Consider the following 18,254-nt stretch of genomic DNA (forward strand, 5'->3'; position numbering starts at 1 on the left):
TAGCAGTTTTCAGGTATCTAAAAGGGTGTCATCAGGAGGAGGGAGAAAACTTGTTCCCCTTAGCCTCCAATGATAGAACAAGAAGCAATGGACTTAAACTGCAGCAAGGGAGATTCAGTTAGAAAAAGTTCCTAACTGTCAGGGTAGTTAAACACTGGAATAGATTGCCTAGGGAAGTTGTGGAATCTCCATCTCTGGAGATATTTAAGAGTAGGTTAGATAAATATCTATTAGGGATGGTCTAGACAGTATTTGGTCCTGCCATGAGGGCAGGGGACTGGACTCGATGACCTCTCGAGGTCTCTTCCAGTCCTAGAGTCTATGAGGAGTTACTTTACAGCGACACTCCAGAAAAAGTTAAGTCAAAACAACTAAATATGAGAAGTTAAAACCCGTTAAAACCCCATGTGGATGTTTTTATTCAAGAGTAAGGTGGTCTTAGCATGCACTGACTTTGTACCTTTAGCTGAGTCACCTTAACTTTCCTGAATGTCTCTATATAGACCTGGCCTCACATTTATTAAGTTGTACTTATGCTCTCATGACTTGTATGTCTCCACTTCAAAGTGTCTTGATTTTTTTATATCAGTTGCCTAAGTATGGGATTCACAAAAGCCAGCAAGATAAGTAGGGAGCTGCCTAAGCTAGCCAGTAGTAAGTGCTGGGGAGAAGGTGGTGGTTGTCCATTTATACCCTATGGCCTACTGGTTAGCACACTCACCTGAGTTCTGCCTGATGTCCTTATGTGAAGCAGGGACTTGAACCCAGGTTTTTCACATCCCAGGTGAATGCCCAAATGCCTAGTCTACTGGGCATTCTGGGATGAGAATGAGTCAGTCAGTCACACACAATGGTTTTTCACTTGTTAAATCATCAATCATTGGAGCAGGGACTAGAATTTGGGAGTCCCACATGAGTTCCCTGACAACTGGATTGCAGTCATTCATTCTCTCTCTGGTCCAATAAATATTTTATAAAAAGTGGAACAGCTTCAACCGGAGGGTTGGACAGACCCACCTCCCTTTGCAGAATAGCCAACAACCCAATAGTTAGGGTGCTCATCTGGGATGAGGGAGACATGGGCTCAAGTCTACATCTGGCAAAGGAGCATTTGGAACTAACATTTCTACATCCTGGGTGAGTCCTCTCACCTCTGGGCTATTGGTGTAAGTGGGGTGGGGTGGGGACAGAACTATATCACTGCCAGTTCTGTGCTGTGTGTGTGGAGGTTGATCCAGTTGCCAGTCTCTGGGCATTCTACTGGATCAGGGTCTGGAGGCAGGATAGTGTGGGAAAGCCTAGTTTGAGGAAGCGACCAGGATTTAGGCACGAGTTAAACATGGAGCAGTTCCGCAGTGTCAGAATTTAGACAACTTTGTGCGTGCCTACCAACAGAAATTTAGGTGAGTAATGGGATTTTAGGTTTCTCCAAGGTTAGGAGATCTTTTGAAAATCTAAACTTTCAGTTTAGGCATCTAGAATGGCAGTCAGGTGCCTAAACTCCCTTGTGGGTCTAATCCTTAGCTCTTACAGAAAGCTTTGTAAAGTCCTCTGAGATTTATGAATGGAAAGCAAATTACTCCCATTCCACACATGGGAAAAATAAGGCACAGAGAAGTGAAGTGATTTGCCCAACATCACACAGAAGGTGAAGAGCATAGGTGGAAATAGTTTGGCATAGTACTTCGATACATCAAAAGAATGTATCTCAGGGCTTGTCTACATCACAAAGTTGCAGCGCTGGTGAGGGGGTTACAGCGCTGCAACTTAGGAGGTGTACACATCTGCAGGGCATCACCAGCGCTGCAACTCCCTGTTTGCAGCGCTGGCCGTACTCCCGTTTTGTCTCGGGTGTAGAGGATCCAGCGCTGGTAATCCAGCGCTGGTAATCAAGTGTAGACACTTACCAGCGCTTTTCTTGAGCTCCGTGGAATAAGCAGGTATCCCAGCATACCTGAGGAAGCCTCTCCTTCAAGCAGGTCTCTTTCCCTGCGGTTTGCAGGCGGTCCGGGGGGACCCGAGAGCAAACCGCGGGGAAGCTGGTCTCCTTCCCCGGTTTGCTCTCGCGTTCCCCGAATCCCCCATGCAAGCAGGTCTCCTTCCCTGCGGTTTGCTCTCGCGTTCCCCGAACCCCCGAGCAAGCAGGTCTCCTTCCCTGTGGTTTGCAGGGGGGCTCGGGGAACGCGAGAGCAAACCGCGGGGAAGCTGGTCTCCTTCCCTGCGGTTTGCTCTCGTGTTCCCCAAACACCCGAGCAAGCAGTTCTCCTTCCCTGCGGTTTGCTCTCGCGTTCCCCGAACCCCCGAGCAAGCAGGTCTCCTTCCCTGCGGTTTGCAGGGGGGTTCGGGGAACGCGAGAGCAAACCGCGGGGAAGCTGGTCTCCTTCCCCGGTTTGCTCTCGCGTTCCCCGAACCCCCGTGCAAGCAGGTCTCCTTCCCTGCGGTTTGCAGGGGGGTTCGGGGAACGCGAGAGCAAACCGCGGGGAAGCTGGTCTCCTTCCCCGGTTTGCTCTCGCGTTCCCCGAACCCCCCTTGAAGCCGCCCAACAGCGCTGCAGTGTGGCCACATCTAACACCACTTGCAGCGCTGGTTTCTGTAAGTGTGGCCACTCTGCAGCGCTGGCCCTATACAGCTGTACTAATACAGCTGTAACAACCAGCGCTGCAAAATTGTAGATGTAGACATACCCTCAGTCTCAATCATCTAACCAGTTAAACAGGAAAGGCTTTTTCAGGAAATTGGAGTTTTGCCTTAAGCTTTAAAGCAGCCATTTGAAAGACCACATTACAGTAAAAATAATCATATAGACTCCAAATGAAGCAATAATCTATAAAAACCTTTACATAGTAACAAATATAAATGTGTCAAATACTCTACATGCCAGTATTAAAAGCTACCAATTAAGGACACTTTTGCAACTAAAATCACTTCCGGCACTACAATTCTTAAGTAAGAGTTAATAAGGATATAACCCACTATTTCTTTTCATGAGGGCTCACTCAACCTACAAAATTAGGGGAGGAGGGCAAAGTGGGGAGAAATGGAAAGAGTAAGTTTATAAACTCTTGGTGTCAAATCTACTGCATAAATCAGGTGCATATGCTGCATTATGTAATGATGACCAAAATACATAGAAAACCTTCAGAGTTGAAGGTCCATATTGAAGAATATTTGTGCTTTGAAAATTTGAGTTGGAGAATTCTGCAATTCTTCTGTGGAGAAGGCAATGTGAACTCTACCTTAGACATTCTTTAAGAGGAGTTCTAACCGATGATGTATGTTAATCCTGATCCAGTGTGACAGGTTTACGCCTACTGCACCCCTACGGCTTTCATACTACATTTGGTGCTCTCGTATCAAAGCAGAGAAAGTGCAATAGAACAGAGTATTTTTTTTTAAACTATAAAAAGTGTATTTTGTATTTGAGGTGTGTGTAAAACTCACTTTGGCATTTCCTGACTTTAAAAGTTGCCTGTTAGAGTCAAATTTAAGGTTTATGGTGAGCAAGTTTCACCCTTATTGCTTATAGAGCTAGTTTCTGGTATTTGAAGTGGTATTTTAAAATACACTTAGAATGCGGTTAGAATGTTCACCTTCTACAAAACATATTGATTCATTTTAAAATTATTCAGATCTACATTACTGAAGATGAAAGAAAGCCAGACATACGTTCTTTCTTGATTTTCTCCGCAACAAGAAATTCATCTCGTTCAACAGTAGGAGCAAAGTTGCTTCCAATAACTCTCACTGCATATTGAAACTGCTGGGCTACATCAGCTGAAAGAGGGAGGGAAAAAAATTAGTTAAGCCAACTTTTAAAACGAAGAAAAAATAAATAAGAGCTGCCATGTTACTAAGTGATTAAGTCAAATTAAAATTTAATTTTTTAAAATTTAATTAAAATTAAAATACAAAAAATGTAGATGTTTCAAATGCGAGATAAAATATGATAGCAACTAGATCAAATCTTTCCCCTAATACTACCTTGCATGGGTATTTTGTCCTGTATGCTCTTATGCAGAAACAATCACAAGAGCACATATACAATTATGGAAGTAAACTCAATTTAAAAATGCTGGCACCTCCTTTTGTCAGCATATTTCTTAGCATCTTGCTTCATGCAACAAACATCAGTACTATCTACAAACATGAACAGTTCAGTCAATAACATGTCTTCGGTATGGGCCAATATTCACACAAACTGAAAAAGGAGGGTGCATGATCTCTTTTTCCTCCCTAGTCTAAGCATTCTGCAAGTCTGAATTCCAGGCTCCCCAAGAGCAGATTTCAAGGTCATGAATCAAACTGGAGATTTACTGAAGTCAAACTACAGAATTCCATAGTAATATAACATACTGATTAGAGATCTGATTTAACTCTTACACCATGTTTATTCATTAGTTTTGACAAATCAATTAAAACTATTTACTGTTTCACCCTACCAAAATTATCTTTCAGTTTCTTAAACTGTTATGTACAAGACCAAGTACTTTACCCCAGTAACTTTCTACTAAAAAAAATAAATAAATAAAAAAGTATGCCTCCAGTTCCATTTAAAACCTATAAAAATCCAACTAGTCACAATCAATTTCATTATGATCACAAACTTATCATATACTTATTTTAGAGATAAAATTCATAGTGGAGACACTTAAGTATAGCAGCATGCTAGCCATATGGCAGAGAAGGGCAAGGTGTAGAAAAGCCACTCAAACACTGAGCTCTCATCTCATATTGGCAATGGAAGACAATTAACCAGCACATCTGAGTGCTAGTTTAACCTTGATCAACATCTAACACTAACAACGGAAGAATCAGCTTAATCCTCAGTTTTTCCACCCACGCAAAGCAACCCAGAAGCGGGTACCATCTGCGTTGTAGAAAGAAAAAAACCCAGCAAAATTCCACTGGCACTAGGATTCAGCTTAAGGGAGGAAGACAACATTCTCCGCTCCTCCTGCCCTAACACTACCTCTCAAATACCACTTATCCAACCCCACTCTCCAAGGATTTTTGCAGCATACTCTAATTAGTGGGCTATAGAATTTGAGCGAGTCCTGAAAAGCAATAGCTGGTGGATTTGAGGTCCCAGGTGGAAAAGTCTGACAAACTATATTATATAACAATGCCATCATATCGTTTGACCTTTGGTGTAAGTATTCAGATATTACTAGTTGTTATGGCAGGTTTGGCTCTGTATATGTGCAGAGTTACATAAAGGTCTTCACTTTATGCTTTTGCAAATATATTTGTAAGTCACAGAAACTGAGCTACAGCACTATCTTAAAACAAAAAAATGCATTTCAAGAACTGTTGAGAGTGTTAAAGTGCAAGGTAAATCACCATATTTTCATAAATTCAAGCACTTAAGAGCAGATACATCAAAAATCTTCCACTGGCCATGCACACCACATTTTTACTACTATAAATAAATATATGTTTTAATTACAATACCTTAACTCTGAAATATTAATTTTAAGTGTACTACTTTATCATCTAGAGATACTTTTAAGGGATATATGGGAGAGCAGTCAGTCAACTTTTCAAAGCTTGTCTTTCTTACCAGCAGAAGTTGGTTCAATACAAGATATTACCTCACCCACCTTCCCTCTCTAATATCCTGCGACTGACACAGCTATACCACCACTATACATCCCCCTCATTACAGGCAGTAGAACTTTTGTTACAGCATCTATTTGAGAGAGAGTTGCATATACTGTCTATTAGGACAGTGACTATGATATCAATTTATAGCCCCACTACGGTATGGGGACTTGCATTTGAAGCTGATCAATACAATTTCTATTTTTCAAATCTATTGCATTTATATTTTGAGATTACCAGTAAAAACAACATTTATTTTGGGTCACAGTTAATGGTGTACATGTGTTACAATTATAAACACATTCTTTTGTAGCAAGTAAAACTGTATTGCTTTCTGTGTGTCTAAGAAATTAACAAAATGTTTAATTCTGAAATAATGGTATCTGTGCCCTTGAAAACTGCCTCTACATGAGCCAATGTAAAAGTCTACCTATGTTTCTAGTTCTTTGGGGCAATATGATTTTGCTGTGCAGATTATGGAACAAAAGCAGCAAAGTTTCTAAACAGTTATTTTGAAATCTTATCCATATTCAATTTAAACAACAACATTTTAAAACAAATCCTCATCAGTGAGAGACTTAACCCTAAAAAGGATATTTTGGGTTATCCTGACTTGGAGAGACCGTCTGTTGCCAAAATGGTAATTCAGTCTCTTTATCCATTCAGTCCTTGCTCTCTGCTAAGACTGAACCAATGACCTTTTGGTCCCCTCCTTTAATAATTCGCGAGACTAACCTTCAGAATTTGAGACTTTTCTTAAGATTCATATTGGACCTGCAGTCATACAATAGCTTTGAATCAAAATGTTTACCTATCCCACCAAGATTTCAAAGTCCTTGATTTGCAAGAGACTCTTTCTGTGGGAGTACTTTTGGTGTTTGATTCCTGACTTTAGGTACAGAACAAGCAAGATGGCATACAGAAGTCGTAAGAAAGAAAGAAAGAAAGAAAGAAAGAAAGATACATATATTTAACAGTAATAAGTCCAAAAGCAACTCACACAGGAAATTTATTACATAAGCAGCACATGTATTGTTGAATTGTCTTTCTCCCCCAAACGTCCATGAGACATGAGATGAACTTAAAATATAAGTGTACACACACGATACACACATTTCATTGTATAAATATGTAAACAAATGCAACTGCTATACAACACTGTCATCTTGATATGCCTAATAGATGGGTAGGATGAAATTGTTTATGGAAGAGGTGATTTAATTTTCAGTGTTCTGATGTGAGTTTTTTATGCAGAGAAAGGAAGCAAGCAGAAGACTGTCAAAATTCTAAAAATTACGAATACAAACATAGTGGAATAATGCCATTAATTGTAAGAGACTATATTTACCAAATACATAAAAGTTAAAAACAGTGTAAGAAGCTTGCTATATTCAGGAGGAGGAGAAAACAAACAAACAATAATTCAAGATCTATAAAATCTTAATTTGAATTGCCTAAAGTAGATTCTTATGTTCCATCTGCAAATGCAAATTTCCGACACTTAATAGAGAATGTCCTTATGCATGCATTCATTCCTCCCCTCCCCCTCCACAGTGTGACCTATCAGAACTGTATGATGCAGTTTTCATGTTCCATTTCAAAGCCTAAAAGGAGCTTTAAACAAACTACATGTGAAAAGCGTAGAAAAACTAAAGAGGGAAGGAGGGAGAATCCTTGGTGGGCAAAAACAGTGATTCATCTTGCAGTGTAGTAAACAAGCCTATTTGAAGAAGGCTCCTCTGAGTTCATTAGCAATTAGAATAAACTTTTCTGGAGGACCTTTTCCCCAGAGTGAATTTCTTGCCAGCTTAGCCAATCATTCATACGTTTTCTTCCCTTGACATAAGGAGATAGGTTTTATCTCACAGTTGAGTTACAAGTTTTCACTCAATATTTCTAAGTTCTCTGAAAGCCCTGCATATAAGATGCTATAAAATATGTCAGAGTACATTACTGTATGAAACATAGTGTATGATACTGATCATCAGCTACAGATTTTTCCTTCACTCTAACCGCAAGGGACACCACAGATTAAAGGAGCTAGCTGTCCAATACTCAGCTAGAGATCATAAACAGGCATGAATTATATAAATATATAATCTGAACAGGAAGACTAACTCTACCCGTGTATCCCTGTGACAAATGTTATCAGAGCAGAATTCTAAGAGTCATTAATGAGATCTCAAAAAACTAAATGATCACATCAGTGAAAATGGCCTTAGAAACAGAGGGAAACATCATCTTAGATACTTCAAGCATGTTAGTTATTTAAAGAACAAGATACCAAGAGTTGAGTCTTCAGGCAAGACAAGTTTTCCAAGAAGTGGACTTGACAGAGCTGGAAAATTCACAAGGTCTGCCAGCTTTGCCTTGGTTAATACACTTTTGGAGTTGCTCCAAGATACAGACTGTGATAACAAGACTGGCGGATATTTCCTCATATTTTTCAAGCTGTACCACAGTCCAAATCCCACTAGACAGAGCATCTTACACGCCTCACTAGAACTAGAAGTTTCAATTGAAGCATTTCCATGACACAGATGAAGTATTATGAGAGTGACTTTTTTTTTTTTAAATAAAAATTCAAAGGAAGTGACCAACTGGAAAGCTTCTTTATGCTGGAGCTAGACCTACATAGGCACATTGAAGCAGCCCCAAAAATATCAAGACAGGCACTGGAGTCTCATGAAAAGAAAGTCTTCAATTCCAAAAATTGAATAAGTAATGCTCTTTTCCTGGTTACCAAAGAAGGAACTGAGTGACATTCAGATAACAGTACTGATCTCAATAAGGGATGGCATAAATAGCTAACAAGGGGCTGTCTTACACAGCACAGATAATCACTGCCTACAACCATCAAAAAGCCTTAAGGAACTAAGGCCATGGCAACACTAGAGAGTTGCAGTGCTAGTGAGGGGGTTACAGTGCTGCAACTTAGGATGTGGCCACACTTGCAAAGCACGGCCAGCGCTGCAACTCCCTGGTTGCAGCGCTGGCTGTACACCCGGTCGAGCCTCGGGTGTAGGGATTCCAGCGCTGGGGATCCAGCGCTGGTCAGCAAGTGTGGACGCCAACCAGCGCTTTTATTGACCTCCGGGGTATAAGGAGGTATCCCAGAATTCCTGTCCACAACAACCCGGAAGAAAGGGAGAGCTCGGAGTTCAGCCAAACTGCTTATTTAAAAAACAAACTCAGCTCCTGTTTGCTGAGCAAGCGGAGGCAGGCAGGGGAATTACTTTGGAATGTTCACAGCTGTTTGCTTGAAGAGAGAAACAGCACTCTCACACGGCAGAGGGAGAGGGGGAAGTCTGTGCTGAGCAGTTGCTTATCTGGTCTGACGGGTATTTAGAAGTACATAATTTGCATTTCGTGAATGAGAGAGGAGTGGGGGAAGGGAGTTAGAACTTTTAAAATGATTGAAGGTAGGCACTGTGCGTCTTCCAGTCCTTAGAACTTGCAAGGCAGGACACTGTTCTCAGCTCCAACTCCAAAAATCCATTCTGTCTGTCTCCTCCACGCTCCCTGTCACATTCCACCCCACCCCCCTCTTTTGAAAAGCACATTGCAGCCACTTGAATGCTGGGATAGCTGCCCACAATGCACCACTCCCAACAGCGCTGCAAGTGCTGCAAATGTGGCCACATTGCAGCGCTGGTAGCTGTCAGTGTGGCCACACTGCAGCGCTGGCCCTACACAGCTGTACGAACACAGCTGTAACTACCAGCGCTGCAAAACTGTAAGTATAGACATGGCCTAAGGGAGTAGTTGTAGTCTTGTGCTAAAGATCAAGGACTCAAAAGTGACAATTCTGTACAGTTGGTGTAGTTAGAGCAATCTCTTTTCCAACTGAAATTTCAATGGGAATTGTTAGACAGGGAATTTATAGCTATATAAACTGTTTTTTGTCCAGGACATTGGAATTAAGTCCCCTAAGTCTGAAAGGTGTAGCCCATTATTTTAGTTTATTATTCATTTATTGTAACACCTTAATCATAACATCACACATCACTGTATGTAAATACAGTTAAATTGTAGAATAATAGAAGTATAAGACTGATCAGTATTTAGAAGAAATAATCATGTATTAGATATCTAAGTAAGAAAGGCTGAAATACGAGACCTGTAGGCTGAGGCCTTCAAGATTTTTAACTTAGCTATTTTAGGACTTGGAGATAAGACATGCTGAAATAAGTAAGGGACAGAAGAATAACCTGATGCCCTAAGATTATGGTAAAAGAGGTACCAAGTGGCAATACTGAGGGGAAAAAAATAGCTAGAACAGCGGTCGGCAACCTTTCAGAAGTGGTGTGCCGAGTCTTCATTTATTCACTCTAATTTAAGGTTTTGCGTGCCAGTGATACATTTTAACATTTTAAAGGTTTTTCTATAAGTCTATAATATATAACTAAACTATGGTTGTATGTAAAGTAAATATGGTTTTTAAAATATTTAAGAAACTTCATTTAAAATTAAATTAAAATGCAGAGTCCCCCAGACCAGTGGCCAGGACCTGAGCAGTGTGAGTACCACTGAAAATCAGCTCACATGCCACCTTCGGCATGCGTGCCATAGGTTGCCTACCCCTGAGCTAGAGGATTAATTTTAAAAATCACAAAATGCAGTAGAGGCACTTCTGCCTCCAACATGTGTCTTAACCATAGGATACAGGTCGTGCATCAGCGCTAATGAGAATAAAGAGAACCCACACAACCTACAGAAATCAAGGGTCCCTTAAGTTCTAGGGCACACCAGATCAATGCAAAAAAAAAAGAGGGCTGACACTTTCTGCCTATCTCTACATTCTGTGCATGTACAGGAATCACATTATAAAAATGAGTTGCCCAGAGCGGTAAAACTGAGTTTCCTATGAGAGAACTCCAGCAGGAACCATCCTTTTATTGATGATCAATCCATAAAAGACCCATCAGACCCTAACACTATCTAGGAGGATGTACGTCTGTAGTTATAACTGGTGCATGGATATATCTAGGAGTTGTGTATGCTGTGACATTCATAACTTTGTCGGTAACTTTAATAAAATTGATAAAAGATAGTGGACTTTCTTCTTGTGACTGTATACTTTACTTGCCTATGGTTTCATGTGTTCCAATGAGCTTTAAAACAAGCAGTGATAACTCTGTTAACTTGAGACTTAAGCTGCCAGAGTCAAACCCTCAATGATACAATATAACATCAATAAAGTTAACTTTAAATAAAAAATAAAGGCTGCAAGGGCCATGGATCTCTAATGACAGGTAGTCTATAACTTGGTTTTAAATTTAATGTCAAAAAGGCAACATCGCCTGCTGTATAATGCCTCTAGTACAAAGTTAGGGAATTCATTGCTTCAGAACTGAAACGCAGGGAAGAGATTTTGCCTACTGAGTCAATAATACCACTTGCTGGCAGGAACTGTCATGTAAGTACACCTCTACCCTGATATAACGCGATCCGATATAACACGAATTCGGATATAACACAGTAAAGCAGTGCTCCGGGGGGGGGGGACTGCACACTCTGGCGGATCAAAGCAAGTTCGATATAATGTAGTTTCACCTATAATGCAGTAAGATTTTTTGGCTCCTGAGGACAGCATCATATCGGGGTAGAGGAATACTAGTAGGACAGACGGCATTCACATACCATTTGTTGAAATGGATATGACTTGAGAAGTTGTAGGTATTATAAGACAATACTATCGAGACTTTAAATAGTTCATTTGCCCAGTTAGCAAATAAGTTATTTTCTCTGGCAAGGTCAAACTTCCATTTTCCTACTATTATGGCAGTTGGAAAAAGGGGACAAAGCATGAGTGTCGTCTTCTCATCTTCCTGAGGGCAGGTCTACACTACAGACTTACACTGATATAACTATATTGCTCGGGGTGTGAAAAATCCACACCCTTGAGTGACACGGTTATACCAACCTAACCCCCCAGTGTAGAAAGCATTGTATCAACAGAAGGGCTTCTCCCATCGACATAATCCACCTCTGCAAGGGCAGTTGCTAACTACACCGATGGGAGAAGCTTTCCCGTCAACACAGTAGCATCTTCACTGAAGCACTATCCCAGCACAGCTGCACCACTGCAGGGTTTTATGTGTAGACATGTCCTAAGCAGCTGGAGGCAAGGCAGGGATTCAGCCTCTAGCAGCAACCAAGTACTTAGTACTACTGATCAAAGCCTGGGGGCAGCCACACAAATCTGTCTAAGCGAGTGATTCTCAACCTGCAGCCTGCTGGCCGTATGCGGCCCAACTAGCACACAGCTGTGGCCCAGCTCAGCTGTGTATTAAAGGCCAGCCCACATAGCGGGGTCTGAGTTCCCGGCTTCCCAGAGCAGTGGGGCCCAGGCTGCCCCATCACAGCAGGATTGGGGTCCAGTCGGGACTGCTGGCCCGCCCTGCGTGGCAGGAGTCTGGGGCTCCCAGCCAGTCCCACGGGGTCCGGGGCAGCCGGTCAGCCCCACATGGCAGGGGTCCGGGAGCTGCTGCTGCCCTGCCACCCAGCTCCGGTGGCCCAGGTAACATATTGTGGGCCACATATATGATAAATAAGTTGAGAACCACTGGTCTAAGCCCTTGTAGACCTCATTCAGCCGACGGAAGAGTGGCTTGACAGGATAGCAGCAAAGAAGAGTTTATGTGATGGAGAAGGGAGGAAAATTAGGACAGGGAATTGATGGAGAGGGTTGGAAGTGCTCTCCTTATATATTTCTAGGAATCAAAAGAGGGAGAGCAGAGGCATGTCCTTCCCCATGGAAGAGAGTGACAAGCCACCCCAACCCCCATCTTCCAGGGAAGAGCATCTCTATCCAGAAAGCAGCTTTTTCTTCTAAGGCCATATCTACACCAGAGAGCTTACAGCAGCACAGCCGTAAGATCTCTCATGTAGCCGCTCTATGCTGAGGGGAGAGAGCTCTCCCATCAACATAATTAAACAACCCCCCAGCGAGCAGCGGTAGGAGATGCTGTCCACACCAATTGCGTCTGGGGGTTTTTTAACACCGCTGAGCAACGTAAGCTTTATCAACAAAAGAGGTAGCGTAGATGTAGCCTAAGAATCAGCAAGGGACAGGGAACTTCAAAATTTAACACTTACAAGCCAAGGATCTGTATGCTGCCAGGCAGCACCGCGCCCCAGGGAGCACAGCCTTTCAGCTCAGTGTCTAGCCAGCTGCCATCTAGCCCAATGCTCCAGTCCAGAGATGGCTGCTGCCATGCCCAGCACAGGCCATTAGCAAGTCAGAGCTGAGCTACAGGAGGGGGGTAACAGAGCAGGGGAAGGGGATGAACATTCTCACAGAAGGGGTAAGTGAGACACACCTTTTAGGCAACCTCCAGGGCAAGAGCCAGGCACACAGCTGTTGACAGTGTTTTGTGGCTGTCCTCAGGCTCTGAGTAGCAGAATTAAACTAAGCCCTGGGCTACACTACACACGTCACTATGTCACTCAGAAGCATGGAAAATACATCCCTGTGCAATGCAGTTATACCAATCTAACCCTGAGTGTAGATAGTGATATGTCAACAGGAGGCCTTCTCCCATTGACATAACTACCGCCTCTCAAGCTGGTCCACACTACTGCTTAAGTCAATGTAACTTATATCACTCAGGAGCATGAAAGATATCCCCCTAAACGACCTAAATTACATCAACCTAGTGCCACTGTGTACAGCCTTTATGTCAGCAAAAGATCCTCCCCCCCTGGAGGTAGAGCAGTGGTTCCCAACCTTTTTGGCTGGCAGGCGCCAGCCGAAGGACCACTATGGCAGTGGAGTACCCGCCGAAATGCCACTGAATTTCGGCAGCATTGCCTCTCAATGACGCCACTTGCTGTCGACAAGCGACATCATCGAGAGGCATCCTCACCAAAATCTGAGAGTGACACCTCTCAATGACATCACTTGTCAACAGCAAGCAGCATCAGCGTCCCCGCTGCCCCGCTGAAACGCCGGCAGGTGCTCTCCCGGGTGTTAGGACGCGGGCGCATTAAGATGGCGCCCCTGGGCACCATGTTGGGGATCATTGAGGTAGAGTAAGTAGCATGCCGAGAAGGGCGCTCACCCATCAGCATGGGTACTGTAGACTAGCCCTCAGGGAAATGGAGCACTTACACCGACTGGAGAGAGTCTTCACTCAGCGCTGAAGGGGCACCGCTCCAGCGCTGTAAGTGTGGACAAGTCCTAAGTATTTTGCTTCTGCTGCTAAAGGCTGAATCACTGCCTTGGTTGCAGCCCTTTGGAGAGAAGAGAGAGAGATGCTCAGGGGTGTCCCCTTTTCCCAGCTACCACAGCAGCAGGCAAATGGACGTTTCACTCTCTCCACTGGGTCTCTCTTCTCCCTTTTCTGGATCCTAGAAACACACAAGGAGAGCACGTCCCACCCTCGCCATCTATTCCCCGAGTTCCTTCTCCTCCACTTCCCCAGGGTCACGGCCAGGCACACAGCCGCCTCCGGGCCGCGGCAAGGAGCAGGTTCTCAGCCGCCGCCCCACCCCCTCCCTCTCCCTCTCCCTTGGGGCAGGGCTCTCCATCCCCCGGCCCGCGTCTGGCTGCCGCTCAGGGCGGGCACGGCCCCACTGCTCCAGCGAGCTGCGGGCTGACAGCCGCCGCCACCCGCACGCAGGGGGCCTGAGTTTCAGCCGCGGGCCCGGGCGCGGGGCGGCGCCCCGCTGTCCGCGCGCTCCCGGGCGGGGGGGGCTGTTACCTTCGCTCTTGCCGAGGATGCGGCAGCACAGGTTCTGGAGCAGAACGTTGGGGGACTTCTGATCCGGACACGCCATCCTCACCCCGGGGCGTGGGACCGCCCTCTGCAACTGCCGCGCGCGCGCGCCCTGCGCCTCACAGCCTAACGGCCACCGCCGCCTCCCGTTACCTAGGGCGCCATTTTAACTGAACCCGCGGAAAGCAGCGAGCGCCCACAATGCTCCTGTGCGCGGGGAGATACGGAGCGCGCAGCGCCGAACACCTCCCGCCCGCCTCACACAGCCCGGCGGAGAGGTTCCGGGGCACAAATTGACCCCTGGGCCTCTCGGCCACAGCCTGACCCCAGACCCACACGTAGAGTCCGTTACCATCGCAGGGGCGGCTGGGATTAGCACAGAAATCAGGACAGGAATATTCAGATTCCCTCCCTTCGCCCCCTCCGTGATGATGACAGGTTGGGGGGGGTCTAGAGGGCCCCTCCCAGACCCAAGACTCTCCTGCTCCCCGCTATGGTGATGCCCCGGAGTTGTTTCAGGCTGTCACCCTATCTGCTCTGTGTCACCAGCTGCACCACCACGCTGTGATGTCACCGCATTGTGTCATGCTGCAAATGAGGGCCGCCAAGATACGGACCGTCCAGCCCCCAGGAGATTGCAAAATTCCAAGACTTGTTTCCATCCTGAACTGGGATGAAAAATCAAAATTTCATCTGCCTTCTCCAAATACCATGTTCCCCAATAGCTCGCTGCAGCTTAGCAGTGTGATTCTTATGTTATACATTACCCCATATTTCATAGAAAAATTGAAATTATAAATCTTACTCTAACAAACATCAAAAAGAAACATTTGGTAATTTCCTTTCACACATGCTTGTTATCAATTCACTGTCCCTTGAAACATTTCCATTCTGTGGAAAAACTGTTTCACTGGAAAAATTTCAGCTATCTTCAATGCAAACAAGGTTGTGGCCCAAAAGAAACCATCATACCATGCCTGCACTGCTTGCCCACCCGGCTACAGATGCAGGATCTGATGGAGATTTACAGCCTCCATAATCTCTGGAGTTTGGGCTTCACCTTGGCTAGGGATTATGTAGTTCCACCACTTAATAGTGATGTTGAACAGAAAAGACAGAAACACTAGGAAAATTTTGCTATTTGGAGGGAGGTGGCTGAGGATGTCAGGAAAGACAGAAATATCAGGCTTTTCATGTTCCTCTTGAAAGCAGATATGTGTATGTGTACCTCCATCTTGGTTATGGACCACCAGCTTGACCAAAATACTAGAAGTCCCAGAATCCCATCTTCTCCTCAGGTGGTCCCACATAGGACAGAAGCTCCCACAACTCCTGCGGGGATTAGAAAGAGCTGGACCAGGCTCCCATGACAACCCTCTGGAACTAACAGACCATCACACCTGCCCCTCCACACCAGGACAATTTTCTCCTGCAGCCAGTTCGTGTAGTTATTGCCATAGCTCAAGGGCTAACAATCTGCTCTGCAATGCTGAATATTCAAGGTCTAAAACCCTGCTGATAATGCACGATATGTGAGTTGTTACACCTGTACATAATAAAATTTGTTTTGACCTGAGTCTTTTAAAAAATTAAAAATCTATAAAATGATATAAAGGCAAATTATTTAGTTTGCAAAGTCAGGCACTCAAAAGTTAGGAAATGTCATTGTTGTAGTTACCTGTGCAACTTTAATTCAGCTCTATTGTGTGTATGTATTATGGTACAGTCTTTAGTTAGATGATCACTTATCACTTTTTCCACAAACTTTTTCCTCGTTCAGTGCACATGATAGAAGCCCAAACAGGTAGAATTAAGGTTGAATGGCTTATCATAAAACTGGCATTTGCTGACGTTCAAGTGTTTGACTTAATGTAAATACATTTCATCTATCAAAGCACATGAGTGGTTACTCATATACCCTGTAAAGAACATTGACAATACAGCACGAGGAAACATTGTTACATCACAAACTCTTTAGATCCCAAGGAAACCTAACAACTAACAAACATTTTGTTACTGACATACTTTCAGTTTGTAAAATGGACACACTTTAACTATAACAGTTTCTGCTCCTGCTAATCATTTCTAATTATGACTATTATATAGGTCATGGCTCGAAAACTAAAAAAAAACATTATGAAGCAGAATAATAAGAACACACTGTTAAAATGCACATACTCATGCATGAGTGAACACACATGCAATTACCCATTTAGGTTTCCAACTGCTAAATCACAACAAAACCATATTCTTTGTTTATGCTTCTGAGATAATATCATGGGTATCATTTATCATTTGTATTACCATAGCAGCTAGAAGCTTCAGTCATGGACCAAGACCCCATTGTGCTAGGAGCTGTAGAATCACAGAACAAAAATATAGTCCCTGCCCCACAAAAGCTTAAAATCTAAGAGCATGGCTACACTTGCAAATACAGAGTGCTTTGAGTTAAACAAGCCTTCGTAGAGCACAGTAGGGAAAGTGCTGCAGTCTGCCCACACTGACAGCTGCAAGCGCACTGGCGTGGCCACCTTTGCGGCACTTGCAGCAGCATTGGGAGTGGTGCCTTATGGTACACCTCTTCCCAATCTGGCGCTGTTGCTTGTGGGAAGGGGGCAGGGGGGCATTCTGGGTCCTGTCCCAACTTCCTATGATGCATCAGTTCACATCCCAGCAATCCCTGTGCTTCCGTCCACATTTGGCACCATCTTTCAACCTTTCTTATACTGCATACTTTGTCTTCCCTTTCGGTCTGTGGGAATGGAGGCTGAACTGCTGAGGAATATGTTGCTGAGTTTTGCTAGCATGTCATCTTTGGCAGTCAAGTTACTCCTTAAGATCCGAACTGACAGTGAGGACTCCAATGATATCGACTTGAGTAACACATACAACACGAGATTGCTTGTGGCATTCACAGACATGCTCGCCACCATGGAATGCCACTTTTGGGCTCGGGAAACAAGCACTGAGTGGTGGGATCACATCATCCTGCAAGTCTGGGATGACGAGCAGTGGCTGCAGAACTTTTGGATGAGAAAAGCCACTTTCATGGGACTGTATGAGGAGCTTGCCCACATCCTGTGGTGCAAGGACACGAGATTGACAGCTGACCTCACGGTGGAGAAGCAGGTGGCTATTGCAGCCTCGAAGCTGGCAACTCCAGACTGCTACCAATTGGTCACTCACCAGTTTGGAGTGAGAAAGTCAAGCACTGGAATCATGTTGATGCAAGTTTGCAAGGCTATTAATTGCATCCTGCTCAAAAGAACTGTGACTCTTGGTAACGTGCATGACATTGTGGCTAGCTTTGCACAAATGAGTTTCCCTAACTGCAGAGGGGTGATAGATGGGACGCATATTCCAATTCTGGCACTAGCTTCCAAGTACATTAATCAGAAGTGGTATTTCTCTATGGTTCTCCAGACGCTTGTGGATGCCTGTGAGCATTTCATTGACATTAACGCAGGCTGGCCCGGAAAAGTGCATGACGCATGCATCTTTCAGAACACTGGCCTGTTCAGGAAGCTGCAAGCCGGGACTTTTTTCCCAGCCAAGATCACCATAGAGGAAGTTGAAATGTCCATCGTGATCCTTGGAGACCCCGCTTACCGTTTAATGCTGTGGCTCATGAAACCCTACACAGGGAGCCTTGACAGCGACAAGGAGCGGTTCAACAACAGGCTGAGCCGGTGCAAAATGACTGTGGAGTGTGCTTTTGGACATTTAAAGGGCTGCTGGCGCTCTCTGTGTGGGAAGCTGGACCTAGCTGATGACAACATACTTGCGGTTATATCCTTGTGCTGTATCCTCCGTAACATGTGTGAAAGGAAGGGTTAAAGATTCACTCAGGAATGGAACTCGGAGGTTCAACACCTGGAGGCTGAATTTGAACAGCCAGAGAACAGAGCTATTAGAGGGGCCAAGCGCGGG

At 44.3% G+C, this 18,254-nt stretch overlaps 1 protein-coding gene across 3 annotated transcripts in view; it reads right to left on the reverse strand.

The window, feature by feature from the left end:
• TUBGCP3 (tubulin gamma complex associated protein 3) overlaps window positions 1-14,528 on the reverse strand; it is a 112,606-nt gene extending 98,078 nt beyond the window's left edge. For 2 of the 3 annotated variants that reach the window (XM_030568809.1, XM_030568801.1), the window contains exons 1-2: window positions 14,310-14,526; window positions 3,667-3,774 (exon numbers count right to left, since the gene is read on the reverse strand). In XM_030568809.1, the coding sequence (XP_030424669.1) occupies window positions 3,667-3,774; window positions 14,310-14,385 (184 nt within the window). In that variant the 5' untranslated portion in view covers window positions 14,386-14,526. Of the gene's footprint in view, window positions 1-3,666; window positions 3,775-14,309 lie in introns of all 3 variants that reach the window. The other variant, XM_030568816.1, reaches the window with a different exon arrangement.
• Between the last annotated feature and the right edge of the window lie 3,726 nt (window positions 14,529-18,254).

This window comes from Gopherus evgoodei, chromosome 1, assembly GCF_007399415.2.
Source record: "Gopherus evgoodei ecotype Sinaloan lineage chromosome 1, rGopEvg1_v1.p, whole genome shotgun sequence".
Taxonomy (NCBI): Eukaryota; Metazoa; Chordata; order Testudines; family Testudinidae; genus Gopherus; species Gopherus evgoodei.